General features: G+C 43.4%; 1 protein-coding gene across 1 annotated transcript in view; it reads right to left on the reverse strand.

The window, feature by feature from the left end:
• Positions 1-18,586, reverse strand: part of LOC129829631 (voltage-dependent L-type calcium channel subunit beta-4-like) — a 52,245-nt gene extending 33,659 nt beyond the window's left edge. The window contains exon 1 of the mRNA XM_055891441.1: positions 18,066-18,586. Within this exon, the coding sequence (XP_055747416.1) occupies positions 18,066-18,104 (39 nt within the window). The 5' untranslated portion in view covers positions 18,105-18,586. The remainder of the gene's footprint in view (positions 1-18,065) is intronic.
• Between the last annotated feature and the right edge of the window lie 3,263 nt (positions 18,587-21,849).

Consider the following 21,849-nt stretch of genomic DNA (forward strand, 5'->3'; position numbering starts at 1 on the left):
GGGTGTGATTTGACCTGTTCCTCCACTCCAGTCCACAACCCTTGGCCTGGGTGTGATTTGACCTGTTCCTCCACTCCAGTCCACAACCCTGGCCTGGGTGTGATTTGACCTGTTCCTCCACTCCAGTCCACAACCCTTGGCCTGGGTGTGATTTGACCTGTTCCTCCACTCCAGTCCACAACCCTGGCCTGGGTGTGATTTGACCTGTTCCTCCACTCCAGTCCACAACCTTGGCCTGGGTGTGATTTGACCTGTTCCTCCACTCCAGTCCACAACCCTGGCCTGGGTGTGATTTGACCTGTTCCTCCACTCCAGTCCACAACCCTGGCCTGGGTGTGATTTGACCTGTTCCTCCACTCCAGTCCACAACCCTGGTCTGGGTGTGATTTGACCTGTTCCTCCACTCCAGTCCACAACCCTGGCCTGGGTGTGATTTGACCTGTTCCTCCACTCCAGTCCACAACCCTGGCCTGGGTGTGATTTGACCTGTTCCTCCACTCCAGTCCACAACCCTGGTCTGGGTGTGATTTGACCTGTTCCTCCACTCCAGTCCACAACCCTGGCCTGGGTGTGATTTGACCTGTTCCTCCACTCCAGTCCACAACCCTGGCCTGGGTGTGATTTGACCTGTTCCTCCACTCCAGTCCACAACCCTGGCCTGGGTGTGATTTGACCTGTTCCTCCACTCCAGTCCACAACCCTGGCCTGGTGTGGAGCCAAGCTATCCTGTGCTGGCCTGGTTACACATCCACCATAGTTGCTAGCAGGAGCGTTTTGTATCACATTCTAATGATAAAACTGTGGGGGGGGGGGGGGGATGCAATTTCAGAATGGGGCATGTCCCCCTCGTCCCCAGTGAAAGTTGCACCCCTGGTTGCTAGAACCTTCCTGGAAAAAAAGAAAGTACCCGAGCCAGTAGAGGAATCAGTCCCTCTGTACAAGACCAGAGGTAATCCTGTCAACCAGGTACCCAGAGGGACTTGTAGGTCTTTGACACACCCAGCAGAGCACCGGAACATGTGTTCATGTGATCTGGAATAGCATTACAGACAGAAGATGTTCAACTCGATTGTCTTAACCTGCAGAGCTAAAGCCCTAGGCATCATCTCAGGGAGCTAACACAAGTCTTCAGGTCTCAGGCAAGGTAACGCTGAATCACAAGCATGATTCACTGAACCCCCTCTGTTAGAGCAGCAGTACTTGTCACCCAGCTACCCAATGTGACGGGTTGCTTTACAGAGAGACAACAGGGATTGTAACATACTCTGTCTCACGGAAACATGTCTCACTCGGGATTTGCTGTCGGAGTCGGTACAGCCACCGGGATTCTTTGTGTGTCGCGCCGACAGAAATAAACATCTCTCCGGGAAGGGTGGTGGTGTATGTTTCATGATTAACGACTCATGTTGTAATTGTAACAACATACAAGAACTCATGCCCTTTTATTCACCTGACCTAGAATTCCTCACAATCAAATGCCGACCTTATTATCTCCAAACAGAATTCTCGACGGTTATTGTCACAGCCGTGTATATGCCCCCTTAAGCCGATACCACGATAGCCCTCAAGGAACTTCACTGGACTTTATGGAAAGTGGAAACCATATATCCTGAGGCTGCATTTATTGTATCTGGGGATTTTAACAAAGCAAATTTGAGAACAAGGCTACCTAAATTCTATCAGCATATTGATTGTAGCACTCGCACTGGCAAAACACTGGATCACTGCTACTCTAACTTCCGCGATGCATACAAGGCCCTTCCCCGCCCTCCCTTTGGCAAATCTGACCACGACTCCATTTTGCTCCTCCCTTCCTATAGGCAGAAATTCAAACAGGATGTACCCTGATGAGGACCATTCAACGCTGGTCTGACCAATCGGAATCCACGCTTCAAAATTGTCTTGATCTCGCGGACTGAGACATGTTCCGGGTAGCCTCAGAGAATAAAATGTATTTATACGCTGATTCTGTGAGTGAGTTTATAAGGAAGTGCATAGGAGATGTTGTACCCACTGTGACTATTAAAACCTACCCAAACCAGAAACCGTGGATAGATGGCGGCATTCGCACAAAACTGAAAGCACGAACCACCCCATCTAACCATGGAAAGGTGACTGGGTATATAGCCAAATACAAACAGTGTAGTTATTCTCTCAGCAAGGAAATCAAACAAGCGAAATGTCAGTATAGAGACAAAGTGGAGTCGAAATTCAACGGCTCAGACACGAGACATATGTGGCAGGGTCTACAGACAATCATGGAGTACAAAAAGAAAACCAGCCACGTCACGGACCTAGACAACTTGCTTCCAGACAAACTAAACTTCCAGACACCTTCTTTGCCCGCTTTGAGGATAATACAGTGCCACTGACACGGCCCGCTACCAAGGACTATGGGCTCTCCTTCTCCGTGGCCGATGTGAGTAAGACATTTAAACGTGTAAACCCTCGCAAGGCTGCCAGCCCAGACGGCATCCCTAGCCGCGTCTTCAGAGCATGCGCAGACCAGCTGGCTAGTGTGTTTATGGACATATTCAATCTCTCCCTATCCCAGTCTGCTGTCCCCACATGCTTCAAGATGGCCAGCATTGTTCCTGTTCCCAAGAAGGCAAAGGTAACTGAACTAAATGACTATCGCCCCTCACTTCTGTCATCAAGTGCTTTAAGAAACTAGTCAAGGATCACATCACCTCCACCGTTACCCAAGACCTACTTCAATTTGCTTACCACCCCAATAGGTCCACAGACAATGCAATCGCCATCACACTGCACACTGCCCTATACCATCTGGACAAGAGAAATACCTATGTAAGAATGCTGTTCATTGACTACAGCTCAGCATTCAACACCATAGTACCCTCCAAACTCATCATTAAGCTTGAAGCCCTGGGTCTCAACTCCACCCTGTGCAATCCTCAACACTTCGCTGATCCTCAACACTGGGGCCCCACAAGGGTGCGTGCTTAGCCCCCTCCTGTACTCCCTTTTCACCCATGACTGCGTGGCCATGCACGCCTCCAACTCAGTTTTCAGAAGACACAACAGCAGTGGGCTTGAATACCAAGAACGACGAGACAGCCTATAGGGAGGAGGTGAGGGCACTCGGAGTGTGGTATCAGGAAAACCACCTCTCACTCAACGTCAACTAAACAAAAGAGATGATCGTGGACTTTAGAAAACAGCACAGGGAGCACCCCCCTATCCACGTTGATGGGACAGCATTGGAGAAGGTGGAAAGTTTTAAGTTCCTCGACGTACACACCACGGACAAACTAAAATGGTCCAACAGCGCCTCTTCAACCTCAGGAGGCTGAAGAAATGTGGCTTGTCACCTAAAACCCCCACAAACTTTTACAGATGCACAATTGAGAGCATCCTGTCGGGCTGCATCACCGCCTGGTACGGCAACTGCACCGCCCATAAACGCAGGGCTTTCCAGAGGGTCTGCACAACGCATCACCGGGGGCAAACTACTTGCCCTCCAGGACACCTACAGTACCCGATGTCACAGGAAGGCCAAAATCATCAAGGACAGCAACCACCCGAGCCACTGCCTGTTCACCCCGCTACCATCCAGAAGGCGAGGACAGTACAGGTGCATTAAAGTTACATTACATTTACATTTTTCTCATTTAGCAGACGCTCTTATCCAGAGCGACTTACAGTAGAGTGCATACATTTTATTACATTTTACATACTGAGACAAGGAGACAAGGATATCCCTACCGGCCAAACCCTCCCTAACCCCGGACGACGCTATGCCAATTGTGCATCGCCCTACGGACCTCCCGGTTGCGGCCGGCTGCGACAGAGCCTGGGCGCGAACCCAGCCCAGCCTGGGCGCAAACCCAGAGACTCTGGTGGCGCAGCTAGCACTGCGATGCAGTGCCCTAGACCACTGCGCCACACGGGAGGTCACGGACGGAGATACTGAAAAACAGTTTCTATGTCAAGGCCATCAGACTGTTAAACAGCCATCACTAACACAGAGAGGCTACTGCCTACATACATACTTGAAATCATAAATAAATGGATCACTAGTCACTTAATGGCACTTTAATAATGTTTACATATCTTGCATTACTCATCTCATATGTATATACTGTACTTTATACCATCTATTGCATCTTGCCTATGTCGCTCGGTCATTGCTCATCCATATATTAATATATGTATATATTCCATTAGATTAGTTGTTAGATATTACTGCACTGTCGGAACTAGAAGCACAAGCATTTTGCAACTCTCACAATAACATCTGCTAACCATGTGTATGTGACCAATAAAATGTGATTTGATTTGATTTGATGTTTGTACCCCTATTTTACCAGGTAAGTTGACTGAGAACACATTCTCATTTACAGCAATGACCTGCATGGGGACTAGTAACAGGGGAGAGGAGGGATGAATGAGCCAATTGGAAGCATGTGACCTAACATAAATATAATTACAGACAGAGGAAGTTCAACTGGACCCAGAGAGAGTCCCCTGACAACGCAAAGGGATCTAGACATGAAGAGAAAGATGAGAGACACGCATATTCATCCTTCATCCTGTCCTAAGCAGTCAGGACCAGGCCAACGAGCCGATCATCATCATCATCATCATCATCATCATCATCATCATCATCATCATCATCATCATCATCATCATCATCATCATCATCATCATCATCATCATCATCATCATCATCATCATCATCATCATCATCATCGCCTCTCCATGTCCTTCCCTGATCTAAGGTTTCCGTACACTGCTTGCTTACTGTACGCCTGCCTGACTCTGTGTGGGTGTGTTTGTGTTTCTTTGTGTGTGTGTCTTTCCAATGCACTACCACCACCATCGTGACACAACAACAATGCATCTCTGCATAGCTCATCTCTCTCCAGTAGTGAGCTGTCCTAGCCTAGCTTCTCTGCTTCCACACCAAGGACACTCAACTCTCAAAGACAAGTGTTCCTCCCTCCTTCCAACCACACGCACGCACGCACGCACGCAGGCAGGCAGGCAGGCAGGCGCACACGCACACGCACACGCACACGCACACGCACACTCACACTCACACTCACACTCACACACACACACACACACACACACACACACACACACACACACACACACACACACACACACACACACACCACACACACACACACACACACACACAAATGCCAACCGTATTCACACAGCAGTAAAACATCTGGACAAGAGGAACACCTACGTGAGAATGTTGTTCAGCATTCAACAATATTGTTCCCTCCAAGCTCGACACCAAGCTCAGAGCCCTGGGTCTGGAGACCACCCTCTGCAACTGGATCCTGGACTTCCTGACAGGCAGACCACAGGCTGTGAGAATTGGCAACTACACCTTCTACACACTGACTCTAAACACTGGGCCCCTAAGGGGTGTGTCCTCAGTCCTCTGCTGTACTCCCTGTTCACTGCGTGGCTTTACATGACCCCAACTCCATCATCAAGTTTGCTGACGACACCACGGTTGTAGGCCTGATTACCAACAACGACGAGTCATGACAACAACCTCTCCCTCAACGTCAACAAAACAAAGGAGTTGATTGTTGACTTCAGGAAGCAGAGGAGGGAACATGCCTCTGATCCACATCAACGGGACTGCAGTAGAGAGAATCAGCAGTTTTATGTTCCTCAGTGTCCACATCACCAAGGACTTGACTTGGACCAACAACACCACCACTCTTGTCAAGAGTGCGCAACAGCGCCTCTACTTCCTAAGGCGGCTGAAGAAATTTGGAATGCCGCCCCAGGCCCTCTCAAAATACTACCGCTGCACCATCGAGAGCGTCCTGACTGGTTGGATCACGGCCTGGTATGAGAATTGCTCCGTCCACGACTCCACCCTCCAGTGGGTGGTGAAGACAGCCCAGTAAATCTCTGGGACCGTGCTCCCACCTATCCAGGACTGTAACGGTCGTCTTGTGGTGAATGAGCGGACCAAGGTGCAGCGGGTGATGAATACATAATGATTTATTAAATGAAGACGAAACACGAAGAACACTTGAATAAACTACAAAACAAATAAACGACGTAGACTGACCTAAAACATGAGAACTTACAAATACACGAAGAATGCACAAACAGGTACAGACTACAAACAAACGCTACAGTCCCGTGTGGTACGAACATACATACAGACACGGAAGACAATCACCCACAAACAAACAATGTGAACAGCCTACCTTTATATGGTTCTCAATCAGAGGAAACGTCAAACACCTGTCCCTGATTGAGAACCATATAAGGCTAATTACCAATGAACCTAAACATAGAAACACATAACATAGACTACCCACCCAGCTCACGTCCTGACCAACTAAACAAAGTAAAACAAAGGCAAATAAGGTCAGGAACGTGACAAGGACATCTACTCAAAACAGTGCCTGAGAAAGTCACGCAGCAACATCAAGGATCCCACACACCCCAGCCATGAGCTGTTCTCTCACTTATCGTCGGGTAGACGGTATCGGAGCATGAGGTATCCCGTATGTACAACTAATAAAACTTAAACTTGGAACACAGACACAGACACAGACACAGACACAGACACAGACACACACATACACACACAGACACAAACATGCACACACACACAGACACACACAGACACAAACATGCACACACACGTCTGCCTGTATGCCAGCTGTTAAAAATAGGTGTGTCTTCTCCAGTTACGACTAGAAATATTCCTGATGCAATTATTATTATATATTTTTTTTATTCAAATTTTTTTTTAACCTTTATTTAATTTGGCAAGTCAGTTAAAAACAAATTCTTATTTACAATGACGTCCTACCCCGGCCAAACCCGGACGACGCTGGGACAATTGTGCCCCGCTCTATGGGACTCCCAATCACGGCCGGTTGTGATACAGCCTGGATGAATCATTAGGAAGAAACATTTAATGAATAAGGCATACACAGAGACATACACTACATACACAGAAATATACACTACATAGACATAGACATACACTACATAGACAGAGACATACACTACATAGACAGAGACATATACTACATAGACAGAGACATATACTACATAGACAGAGACATACACTACATAGACAGAGACGTACACTACATAAACAGAGACATACGTAGACAGAGACATATACTACATAGACAGAGGAATACGCTACGTAGCTGTCATCAAGACCAACGGTGGCTACTTTGAAGAATCTCAAACATAAAATATATTTTCATTTGTTTAACACTTTCTTGGTTACTACATGATTCCATATGTGTTATTTCATAGTTTTGATGTCTTCACTATTATTCTACAATGTAAAAACTAGTCAAAGACTGGTCTTGTATATTGTTCCCCTCTAAAAAATCGTTCAAATCGTATCCTTTATCTAAGTCAGATGTTATACTATTATGGATAAGGTTTATACTGAATGCATGGCACTCAGCTACAATAGCCTATGTCACACTCAACAATGAGTGTAGTTGGCATGACGATTCTAGCCCTGGGAAACATGTCAGTGGATGGGGGTTCCAGCCCTGGAGAACCTGTCAGTGGATGGGGGTTCCAGCCCTGGAGAACCTGTCAGTGGATGGGGGTTCCAGCCCTGGAGAACCTGTCAGTGGATGGGGGTTCCAGCCCTGGAGAACCTGTCAGTGGATGGGGGTTCTAACCCTGGAGAACCTGTCAGTGGATGGAGGTTCTAGCCCTGGAGAACCTGTCAGTGGATGGAGGTTCTAGTAATGGGGGAACTGGTCATGTCATTCAGCTTGGTGAATTGGTGATGTGTAAAATATAGGGTATGTATAATGCTTTCTAACTTGTTATAAGCATGTATGAGCCTTTATAATGTTTCAAAATTAAGCATGTAAAGGATTTAGAAACATTTATAAGCAGGTATAATGGCTTATTCATTAAAGTTACTATAAAGTGTAACCAGCTTTATAGACGGAACATATTTCCATTATATTTCCATGAAGTATTCCAATAGAAAATTACCTGCAGAGTGACTAGAGAGCATCTTTCTTGAGACAGGAAAGAGAGACAGGAAAGAGGCAGCGAGAGACAGGAACTGTGCTAGTTCATCAAATGTAATCAAAGCATTGCACACTGACACGCCAGTACTCACACACAAACACACGGGCACACACGCAGGTACACATACACCAATGCACACACACACAAAATACATACACACACGTGCACACACACACATAAGCAAACATGCATGCTTGCACGCACGCTTGAACGCACGCACGCACACACACACACACACACACACACACACACACACACACACACACACACACACACACACACACACACACACACACACACACACACACACACACACACACACACACACACACACACACACACACACACACACACACACACACACACACACACACACACACACAAAGCACTCCTCACGGGACAGGCTTTTAGTGATCTGTCTCATGCAGTACTTAATTGACCCCACAGAGGAAGCCTAGCAGTCCCAAATGCACTCCGTCCCCCCACGCACAGCACACTCACACACACACTGAACACAGACAACCTGAGCACACACACATTGAGCGCACACGCACACTGAGTGCATGCCACACACACTGAGCACACACACAGAGGACACACACAATCAGTGCACACACTCAGTGCACACACACACACACTGAGCACACACACACACACACACACACTGAGCGCACACACACATGCACGCACGCACGCACGCACGCACACACACACACACACACACACACACGCTCAGTGGGATTGTTGAGTTGAGGGATTGACTGTTCTCGGTTGTGTTCCCTAGAACAAACACACACACGGGCCCCTGACATGGTAGCGCAACGGAGGGTCTGTCAGTGTACAGCCAGCTGTGACATCCAAAGAACAGAGCGCACACACACACACACACACACACACACACACACACACACACACACACACACACACACACACACACACACACACACACACACACACACACACACACACACACACACACACACACACACTGAGCACACACTGAGCACACACACACACACACACACTGAGCGCACACACACTGAGTGCACACACATACACACTGAGTGCACACACACACACACCCCCACACCCTGAGCGTGCACACACACACACACACACACACACACACACACACACACACACACACACACACACACACACACACACACACACACACACACACACACACACACACACACACACACACACACACACACACACACACTGAGTGCACACACATACACACTGAGTGCACACACACAAACACACCCACACTGAGCGCACACACACTGAGTGCATCACACACACACACACACGCACGCACGCACGCACACACACACACATGCAGCACAGAGAGGAGAAAGTGAGATATACCAGCCAGTATACTGTACGCCCCTCAGCAAAGCTTCTTCTCCACACCTGCCCTGTCTCTCCTCAGCAACTGCACAGAACAGCACTAACCCACCCCGTATTCTCCAACTAATATCCCAGAATACACCAGAACCATTCACCAGCAATATCAGCAATGTAGCAAGGACCATGTCACCGGACATCAGACTGATAATACTGAGTGAGTGAAGGAAAAATGAAATATTCAATCAGATTTTATATTGCTTAACATGCACAGTTGCACCCCTTATCACCACACCACCACATTCCTAAAGCCGCTACCCAGGAGATTGCCCCAGAGTGCTAAACATATTAACAGAAGCGGTAGCCGATATAGGAAGGTGATAAGATTCTATTTTCATCTCGATGTACTGGTAGATCAACTCTTTTCAGATTTTGATGGGTATAATCTTGATAAAGAAAGAAGAAAATACTCCCAAGTTTAAATATAAAAACAAATCAAGAAAAAAAAACCACTATGAATGTTCTGTTCTCTGCAGAATGAATGACCAGAGATAATAGAGTAGAAGAGAAGCAGCTGAATAGTCTTGAGAGAGAAAGCGATGTCGAATAGGCTGGGTACTTACTCAGTTGAGGGTAGGAAGAGAGTGCTCTCTCCCTCGCTCTCTTTCTTTCTCTCTCTCGCGCTGCTACTCAGTCATGGTGTTCTCTCTCTCTCCAGGGTAGCGGTGAAGTGTACTGTACCGTGCTTGGAAGCAGTCTATCCCTCTTTCTCTATCTCTCTCTTCCCCCTCCTCCCTCTCTCGCTCTCCCTCTCCCTCTCCCTCTCTCCAAGACACAACCCTTTGCCACGTCATTAGGGCTCCTTTCTTTCCATCCTATCTTACACTCTTTTGTTCCTTTATCCCCCTCTCTCTTCTTCTTCATCGTCATTCTTTTACCTCTATCACTACCTGAACTGTTATATTCTTAGCCACCCGGAGACTATTCCTCTGCAGCTTCTCAACATTGAACATGTGAAGAGGAACGGACCAGTTCGATAAGCCGTATTTAGTTTTGTTACAGTAGTGCCACATTGTGTGGCTAATCTCCTTCTATCATTTTAGTATAAAAAAATAAGTATGTATATTCAGATCCTTTGTTACTGTAAGATAATCAGAGTTCATTACAGTGTTGTTTAATGAGAGAACCGTACAGTTAGAACTGTTAGTGAGGGAGGTGCATTCTCAAACAACTATTATTTGCCACTGTTATGTTCTGAACAAACAGCATAATAACTCAAACAGACGACTAGAAAAAGCTCAAACCAAGTTTATTCACCAACTGGGTCATACAGCTGCAAAGACAAGACATGATTACACAAGCACATATATTTATAACCTCCTACTAGGCGGAGTGGACTCCTTACACATCTAGACAGCCAATACATCTCTGTTGCTAGTCAGGAACTTAATTGGTTCCTCTCACTGGTGTAGTCATGGCCCTGCCTGATTCTAGAACCTTTCATGGGCGTGAACGTGTATATGTGTGAGATAGGACTGTAGTAGGAGGGTCGTTGTGGTGGACCCCTCTGACCCCCCCCCCAGAAGTTTCTTCTCACTTCATCTGTTGACTTGACCTCGAGCCAAATTCCTCGCTCCTCCCTAGGTCCTCAGCTGGCCTGCCTTATCAGAGACTAACTGTTGCCCTTCGGCTCCCTCCTTAGGAACATGGAACAGAATATGACCTTTCTGCACTTCCCCTTGTCTCACTCAGTAACTTTCCATACACCAAGTTCCTATCCACCCTTCATCGACCCCAACCTATACATTCCTTATACATAATACGTTCTAGTATGGTAACATTAATGAGCATATTTCAAGCTAGAATACAACACCACAAACACATCCCAAACATATCTCCAAGGATCAATTCAAATCAAGTGAGAAAGTAAGCAGGTAAGCAGGCACCAGTCAATAAATCAATCAAATGTATGTTATAAAGCCCTTTTGCATCAGCAGTTGTCACAAAGTGCTTTATAGACACCCATCTAAACCCCCAAACAGCAAGCACTGCAGAGGCAAAGGCACAGTGGCTAGGAGAAACAATATACCAGTTTCACTGGAACAGCCTTCCATCAAACTATGTACAAGTACCAGATACAAGAACCAAAGACACAAGTTAACAGCAAAACCACTAGCACAGCCACTTGAAACTCTTCTCACAAACCTCTCCCAACCACCATGGAGTTGAATGGCCAAACTGTATGAAGTAAAGGACAAGACAGGAGACAGTGTAGTGGTGGTAGGGAGATGGAAGAGTCAGGCTCCCCAGTGTGTGCGTGTGTGTGTGTGTGTGTGTGTGTGTGTGTGTGTGTGTGTGTGTGTGTGTGTGTGTGTGTGTGTGTGTGTGTGTGCTCTGTTCTTTGGATGTCACAGCTGGCTGTACACTGACAGACCCTCCGTTGCGCTACCATGTCAGGGGCCCGTGTGTGTGTTTGTTCTAGGGAACACAACCGAGAACAGTCAATCCCTCAACTCAACAATCCCACTGAGCCTGTTGCTACGCTTCACACACACACACACACACACACACACACACACACACACACACACACACACACACACACACACACACACACACACACACACACACACACACACACACACACACACACACACACACACACACACACACACACACACACACACACACACACACTTCATTTGAACATTTCCACAACTCCATATGGTGTAAAATCCACAACAAACGTCCTAGTGAACCAAGATGGCACCAATTGACGTCATAGCTTACATTTAAGACTGAAGAAGTCTATGAGAAATTTCCAGTGAAGTTTAAGATTCATAATTTATAGAGCAGGTTGCTGGAAAGGAAGAGAAGAGAGTAGGGGAACATACATTTTAATTCCGTATGAGCAGTATGATGTGAATAAAACATGAACAAAGGGCTTAAAAGCTAAACTCCCTCCACAATGTTTTGCACTCAGAGAGAAAGAGAGAAAGAGAAAGAGAGAGTGGGGGAGACGGAGAGAAATAGATGACTCCCTGTTTCTGGGTTGGCAGTGAATTCCCATGCTGTGAGCTGCACCTAATCATTTTTATTAATTTGTTTACATACATTTTATTTGCCTTTGCCAATGACAACAAAATCATTACAGCAAAAAAAGCAAAATAGAAAAACATCAGAAAAAGAACAGGAATTAGCTACAGTACAATATACTGTACAAGATAAGTATACAATTACAGTATTGAATTGTTACCAAGGTATATTTACTTAACCAGGTCATCCTGGTTTGTGAACGTTATCCATTTCTCCCCTTTGCTTTCAAATACAGGTGTTTACAAGTCTTAAGGCATATGTCAAGCTTTCCATAATAAAGATTTGTTTTACTATACTTTGCAATTCTTCAGATTTTGGGGCTTCAACTTTATACCAATTCCTGGTAATTGATTTTTTACGAGCAGCAAGGAAAACTTGAATCAAGTACCTATCACTGCACATTCACTAAAACATTTCAGTGCAGATATCTGTCAGCAGACCTGGGATCAAATACTATTTGAAATCATCTCAAATACTTAAGCTGGGCTTGATTGAGCTTGCCTGGCACAACTGAACCAATACTATAGTTACAAAACTGCAAACCCCACCCATCTGACACTCCAGACAGGCAAAAGCAAAAGCTAAAAGAATTTGAAAGATTTCAAATAGTTTTTTTTATCCCAGATCTATCAGTCCCTTTCTGTCTGTCCCATGAACCATCTGTGAGTGTGTGTACAGTGTACAATACCAGTCAAAAGTTTGGACACACCTACTCATTCAAGGGTTTTTCTTTATTTTTACTATTTTCTACATTGTAGAATAATAATGATGGAATAGAATCATGTAGTAACCATGAAAGTGTTAAACAAATCAAAATACTGTATATTTTAGATTTTAGATTCTTCAAAGTAGCCACCCTTTGCCTTGATGGCAGCTTTGCACACTCTTGGCATTCTCTTATCCAGCTTCACGTGGAATGCTTTTCCAACAGTCTTGAAGGAGTTCCCACATATGCTGAGCACTTGTTGGCTGCTTTTCCTTCACTCCAACTCATCCCAAACCATCTCAATTGGGTTGAGGTTGGGTGATTGTGGAGGCCAGATATCAGGTATGAAGGTATGACCCAGATGCAGACACGTCGAATTAACAATGGTTTAATAATCCAACAGGGGAAGGCAATAGACAGGTCAAGGCAGGCAGGGGTCAGTAAACCAGAGATGAGGCAACGGTACAGGACGGCAGGCAGGCTCAGGGTCAGGGTAGGCAGAGGACAATAATCCAGAGGTGGGCAAAGTTACAGGACGGCAGGCAGGCTTGGGGTCAGGGGCAGGCAGAGTGGTCAGGCAGGCTTGGGGTCAGGGGCAGGCAGAGTGGTCAGGCAGGCTTGGGGTCAGGGGCAGGCAGAGTGGTCAGGCAGGCTTGGGGTCAGGGGCAGGCAGAGTGGTCAGGCAGGCTTGGGGTCAGGGGCAGGCAGAGTGGTCAGGCAGGTGGGCTCAGAGTCAGGACAGGCAAGGGTCAAAACCAGGAGGGCGAGAAAAAGAGAGACTGGGAAAAGCAGGAGCTGAGAACAACAACGCTGGTTTTTGCGCCCTACCTGGCATCCTACCTGGCATCCTACCTGGCATCCTACCTGGCATCCTACCTGGGCACATACCTGGTTGACCGGGGTGCCGGCGGTGGAATTCGGTTAATGAGGGCTGGGTCCAGGATGTCTCTAGCGGGGACCCAGCACCTCTCCTCTGGGCCATAACCCTCCCAGTCAACCAGGTACTAGAAACTCCTGCCCCGTGGGCGTACACCGTGTACGCCGGATGGCCATCGATGACACTGGAGGTGTGTTGGGTAATTGTCCTGTTGAAAAACAAATGATAGTCCCACTAAGTGCAAACCAGATAGGATGGTGTATCGCTCCAGAATGCTGTGGTAGCCATGCTGGTTAAGTGTGCTTTGAATTAATCACTGACAGTGTCACCAGCAAAGCACCCCCACATCATCACACCTCCTCCTCCATGCTTCACGTTGGGAACCACACATCTGTTCACCTACTCTGCATCTCACAAAGACACGGCGGTTGGAACCAAAAATCATCAGACCAAAGGACAGATTTCCACCGGTCTAATGTTCATTGCTCGTGTTTCTTGGCCCAAGCAAGTCTCTTCTTCTTATTGGTGTCCTTAAGTAGTGGTTTCTTTGCTGCAATTCGACCATGAAGATCTGATTCATGCAGTCTCCCCTGAACAGTTGATGTTGAGATGTGTCTGTTACTTGAACTCTGTGAAGCATTTATTTGGGCTGCAATCTGAGGTGCAGTTAACTCTAATGAACTTATCCTCTGCAGCAGAGGAAACTCTGGGTCTCCCTTTCCTGTGGCGGTCCTCATGAGAGCCAGTTTCATCATAGCGACTACACTTGAAGAAACTTTCTTGAAATTTTCCGGATTGACTGACCTTCATGTCTTAAAGTAATGATAGACTCTCTTTTCTCTTTGCTTATTTGAGCTGTTCTTGACATAATATGGACTTGGTCTTTTGCCAAATAGGGCTTTCTTCTGTATACCCCCCATACCTTGTCACAACACAACTGATTGGCTCAAACGCATTAAGAAGGAAAGAAATTCCACAAATTAACCTGTTAATTGAAATGCATTCCAGGTGGCAACCTCATGAAGCTGGTTGAGAGAATGCCAAGAGTGTTTAACAATTTTTTGGTTACTACATGATTCCATATGTGTTATTTCATTGTTTTGATGTCTTCACTATTATTCTACAATGTAGAAAATGGTACAAATAAAGAAAAACCCTTGAATGAGTCGGTGTTTCCAAACTTTTGACTGGTACTGTATGTTGATGTTGGGCTGGTGCTGAGAGGATGAATATAAAGTAGACATTTTTAGAAATGTCCCTTTAAGGGCGCTCTGGAAAGAATGGATGTTCTTAGAATGTACTCAGGGAGAACTGAAGCATACAGCGATGTGGATCAGTGGAGGCTGCTGAGGGGAGGATTATTCTACAATGTATAAATTTGTAAAAAAATAAAGAAAAATCCTTGAATGAGTAGGTGTATCCAAACTTTTGACTGGTACTGTATGTGTGTGTGTGTGTGTGTGTGTGTGTGTGTGTGTGTGTGTGTGTGTGTGTGTGTGTGTGTGTGTGTGTGTGTGTGTGTGTGTGTGTGTGTGTGTGTGTGTGTGTGTGTGTGTGTGTGTGTGTGTGCGTGCGTGTGTGTGCGTGTGTGTGTGTGTATGAACGCCTGCGAACACACACGCATATGTGTTTGTGTGTGTGTCAGTCCATCAGTCTGTCTGTCCCATTAACCATCTCTGCAGAACTGGTTCTAGTGCATTATGGATGAGACATCTATTTCAAGGCACAGAGTTAAGGGTGGAGGGTGCTGCGTTCTGACTTCTGGGTGGAGGGAAATGGCACCGACCTGCCTGCTGATTGGTTGCCAAGCTCCCTTGAGGATCAGGAGGAACTCTAGTTCAGTAGATTAGACTGAGACATTACAGCAGGTACAGTGGTTACGTCCCACATGGCATCCTATTCCCTATGGGCTCTTGTCAAAAGTAGAGAGAAAATGGCACCCTACTCCCTATGGGCTCTGGTCAAAAGTGGTCATAAGGTGCCATTTGGGACGCAAACTGAGATGTTACAAGACAGGTACAGCTTGTGTTGGTGAAAGTGGCATGGAGTGGCAGGAGGAAGGCAACTGGGTGGTAGGGTGGGTGAGTGATGAGTGAGTCAATATGAGTGAGTGAGTGATTGAATGAGTGAGTGAGTGAGTGAATGAATGATACGTGAGTGAATGAGTGAGTGCCCACAGCTGGCATGCAAGTAATCATCAATCCGGCGCGCAGCTGCACCCGACCGCAATCATAATGCCCATGGTCAATTCAATCATAATGTCCATGGTCAATTCAATCATAATGTCCATGGTCAATTCAATCATAATGTCCATGGTCAATTCAATCATAATGTCCATGGTCAATTCAATCATAATGTCCATGGTCTATTCAATCATAATGTCCATGGTCTATTCAATCATAATGTCCATGGTCAATTCAATCATAATGTCCATGGTCAATTCAATCATAATGTCCATGGTCAATTCAATCATAATGTCCATGGTCAATTCAATCATAATGTCCGTGGTCAATTCAATCATAATGCCCGTGGTCAATTCAATCATAATGTCCATGGTCAATTCAATCATAATGCCCATGGTCAATTCAATCATAATGTCCATGGTCAATTCAATCATAATGTCCATGGTCAATTCAATCATAATGCCCATGGTCAATTCAATCATAATGCCCATGGTCAATTCAATCATAATGTCCATGGTCAATTCAATCATAATGCCCATGGTCAATTCAATCATAATGTCCATGGTCAATTCAATCATAATGCCCATGGTCAATTCAATCATAATGCCCATGGTCAATTTGGTTTGACATGCAATATTCCTATGGGGCTAGTAAGGGACCATCAGTAAACTACACAATGTACATGGGATAATATTTTAAAATGTCAATAGCTCCAAATTATAAAGTTTGGGGTCACGACAGTATCCCCATAGAGACAGTATCCCCATAGAGACAGCATCCCCACAGAGACAGCATCCCCACAGAGACAGTATCCCCACAGAGACAGCATCCCCACAGAGACAGTATCCCCACAGAGACAGTATCCCCACAGAGACAGTATCCCCACAGAGACAGTATCCCCACAGAGACAGTATCCCCACAGAGACAGTATCCCCACAGAGACAGCATCCCCACAGGGACAGTATCCCCAAAGAGACAGTATCCCCACAGAGACAGTATCCCCACAGAGACAGTATCCCCACAGAGACAGTATCCCCACAGAGAAGTAATCCCCAAAGAGAAGTAATCCCCAAAGAGACAGTATCCCCACAGAGACAGTATCCCCACAGAGACAGTATCCCCACAGAGACAGTATCCCCACAGAGAAGTAATCCCCACAGAGACAGTATCCCCACAGAGACAGTATCCCCACAGAGACAGTATCCCCACAGAGACAGTATCCCCACAGAGACAGTATTCCCACAGAGACAGTATCACCCAGTGAGATGATAGAAGACAGATGTAGAAGACAGATGAATAGATTAATGAAATATGAAATAAAACAGATTGTCATCTGTTGCTGTTTGGCTATAATCTCCAACCATTAACTCACCTAATCTTCAACCCACTGTTTATGTTTAATGCATAAGAGACAATAAATACACTTTAATGCGTCAAATGGTGGGATAGCCTACTTCCTGTTTGTACATTAGGCATGAGACTGTATGCATAGTCCCACTTGTCTATTGTCAAATACACTGTAATGATAATTAAAGAAACAACACTCCCATAACTATCCATCTCAAGGCTCGACCGCACAAACCAAGGTTCCCCACAACGTTAAACCCAAACAGTTTCGCACAACGGACATGCGCTTGCATTATATACCGCTGCACTCCTTTCTGTCAGAAATGAGACAGAATGTGAAGAATTTTTGCATTTTTGCATTTTTGCATTTATGCATTTTTGCATAACCACACAATAACCCTTGTGTGATTATTCTTTTGTTCCTCCATAAAAAAACACCCAAAAGCCAATAGAAACATTCAAAACTAACCTCGTTCAGCAGAAAGACGTTTGAATTTGTCAGGGACATCCAAAACAATTTAGTGAAATCTCCAACCGTCAACCTCGTTCACCTCAGTCCAACTTCAGTAAAGAATCTACAGTTTGATGACAACAACCAAGAAGGCAACAATCGTAACCCTGTCGATACATTTTCTCCTAGAATAACAGAGAATGTGTTAGAAGATATCCTTCGTAGGAAGGGACTTCGTCCACACCGGTTCAAATTCCTCTTTATTCGTATGTTGATCATTGAATCATGATCAATTATATCTTAGCCTTCAAAGTCTGATGCACTGGCTACAAGGATGAATACATTTCCCCTGTCTCAATAAATAATGTAAGAACTGCACTTTTCACATCTCCATAATGATTAATTTGGATTCAATGGAGATTGATTCGGTCTCCCTTTTTGAATGGGGTTAGATTCCATCTATAGGCGATAGGGATCCTCTACAAATAGCACCTATACTTTCACATCAGAAGGATAAAAGGCTGCCGTGTGAATGCCATGCTGTATTTGAATAGATTCTATTTACTGTTGTTCTTGTCTTAATGTGATTTGTTCTTCTGCAGTGGTGACTCATGTTCACCAAGGGAACTCCACCCACGTCAGCGTAGTCTGGTGCGTGCGACTCATTTCAATCCAAAATGAATGAGGGATGCAAGTCATCATAGGAGACTATGGGTGCAACAGGGGCTGCACAGGTGCGATTATTGACAGTAGCCAGTAACCTACATTGTCTAAATCACAAGCTACTGGCATATTTCCTGTAGGTATGACAAATGACAGGAAAAGCAGACATTTCTCGGCTACTGTATAATTGTCAAAAAAAAACTGTAATTGTCAAAATGTAATTTCATTCATATTGGTGTAACTATACAGCAGCATTCACGATGCATCCTGAGCCCTCTGTGTACTGATACATTTTCTCCATTCATCTCATAATGTAATCATAGGGATAGGATTAGACTATAACAGAATGTATACTGAACAAAAATATAAAAGCAACATGCAACAATTTCAAAGATTTTACTGAGATAAAGTTCATATAAGTAAATCAGTCAATTTAAATAAATTAATTAACCGGTATCTATGGATTTCACATGACTAGGAATGCAGATATGCATCTATTGGTCACAGATACATTGTAAAAAAAAGTAGGGGCTTGGATAGAAAAAACTCAGTATCTGGTGTGACCACCATTTGCATCATGCAGCGCGACACATCTCCTTCGCAGAGAGTTGATCAGGCTGTTGATTGTGGCCTGTAGAATGTTGTCCCACTCCTCTTCAATGGCTATGCGAAGTTGCTGGATATTGGCGGGAACTGGAACACGCTGTCTTATACGTGAATCCAGAGCATCCCAAACATGCTCAACGTGGCATTTCTGGTGAATTTGCAGGCCACTGAAAAACTGGGACGTTTTCAGCTTCCAGGAATTGTGTACAGATCCTAGCAACATGAGGCCATGCATTATCATGCTGAATCATGAGGTGTTGGCGGCATATGAATGGCACGACAATGGGCCTCTGGATCTCGTCATGGTATCTCTGTGCATTCAAATTGCCATCGTTAAAATGCAATTGTGTAAACACTTTACATGTGTTTATATATTTTTTCAGTTTATTATGAGTGGCAGGTAGCTTAGCGGTTAAGAGTGTTGGGCCAGTAACCGAAAGCTCACTGGCTTGAATCCTAAAGCCGACTAGGTGAAAAATCTGCCTATGTGCCCTTGAGCAAGGCACTTTGCCCTAATTGCTCAAGTAAGTCGCTCTCAATAAAAGTGTCTGCTAATTGACTAAAATGTATTATCATAACTTAACAACTAGTGCTCATTTCTTTTGATTTGCCTATGTTGTGGATTCAGTTATTGAAGATTTACTTACTAAGCAAATGTATATCAGCAGGCTTTTTCTGCTGATACAAGTATACATGAAAACGTTACAGGGAAATTCTTACCTTGAGAGCTGTTTCCCAACAATGCAGTGATAATAATAACATAAATAATATAGATAATAATAATATGGATAATAATGATATAGATAATAATGAAATGGATAATAATAATATAGATAATAATATGGATAATAATGATATAGATAATACTAATATAGATAATAATAATATAGATAATAATGAAATGGATAATAATAATATAGATAATAATAATATAGAAAATATAGATAATAATAATATTGATAATATAGATACCAATAATACAGATAATAATAATATAGATAATAATAATATAGATGTTATAGATAATAATAATAATATAGATAATAATAATATAGATGATATATAATAATAATATAGATAATAATAATAATAATATAGATAATAATTATATAGATGATATATATAATAATAATATAGATAATAATAATAATTATATAGATAATAATTATATAGATAATAATAATATAGGTAATATAGATAATAATAATATAGATAATAATAATATTGATAATAATATTAATATAGATAAAATTGATAATAATAATATAGATAATAATAATATCAATAATATAGATAATAATAATATAAATAATAATATAGATAATAATAATATAAATAATCATATATATATTAATAATATACATACTATTAATATAGATAATCATAAAATAGATAATAATAATATACATAATCATAATATAGATACTAATAATATAGATAATACTATTAATATAGATAAAATTGATAATAATAATATAGATACTAATAATATTGATAATATAGATAATAATAATATAAATAATAATATAGATAATAATAATATAAATAATCATATATATATTAATAAAATACATAATAATAATATAGATAATCATAAAATAGATAATAATAATATACATAATCATAATATAGATAATACTAATATAGATAATCATAATATAGATAATAATAGAAAATACAATTTTAAAAAATACAAGAAAAACCGCACAAGAACTAAGATGTGAGTTAGAAACACGAGAATGCAAGTACAGCATTTACAGGCCAGTGTCAGTACCTTGGTCAATGTGTAGGAGTACTGGAGCGGTTGAGTGCTTGTATGATATACATGTAAACAGGGCTGAAAAGTGACTGGTAGCAGGAATATATCAGTACTTATGGTAATATACTAATGGCAATATATATATATACATGTAAAAAGGAGTAATTGTGACCAGTAGCAGGATAAATAGATAAATACTAATGGCAATCAATAATGGACAGCAGTGTAATGGAGTAATATAGTTGAAGTCGGAAGTTTACATACACCTTAGCCAAATACATTTAAACTCAGTTTTTCACAATTCCTGACATTTAATCAGAGTAGAAATTCCCTGTCTTAGGTCAGTTAGGATCACCACTTTATTTTAAGAATGTGAAATGTCAGAATGATAGTAGAGAGAATGATTTATTTCAGCTTTTATTTCTTTCATCACATTCCCAGTGGGTCAGAAGTTTACATATACTCAATTAGTATTTGGTAGCATTGCCTTTAAATTGTTTAACTTGGGTCAAACGTTTCAGGTAGCCTTCCACAAGCTTCCCACAAAACATTGGGTGAATTTTGGCACATTCCTCCTGACAGAGCTGGTGTAACTGAGTCAGGTTTGTGGGCCTCCTTGCTCGCACACACTTTTTCAGTTCTGCCCACACATTTGCTATAGGATTGAAGTCAGGGCTTTGTGATGGTCACTCCAATACGTTTACTTAAAAAAAATCTTTAAGACATTTTTCCACAACTTTGGAAGTATGCTTTGGGTCATTGTCCATTTTGAAG

This window comes from Salvelinus fontinalis, chromosome 31 (genome assembly GCF_029448725.1).
Source record: "Salvelinus fontinalis isolate EN_2023a chromosome 31, ASM2944872v1, whole genome shotgun sequence".
Classification (NCBI taxonomy): domain Eukaryota; kingdom Metazoa; phylum Chordata; class Actinopteri; order Salmoniformes; family Salmonidae; genus Salvelinus; species Salvelinus fontinalis.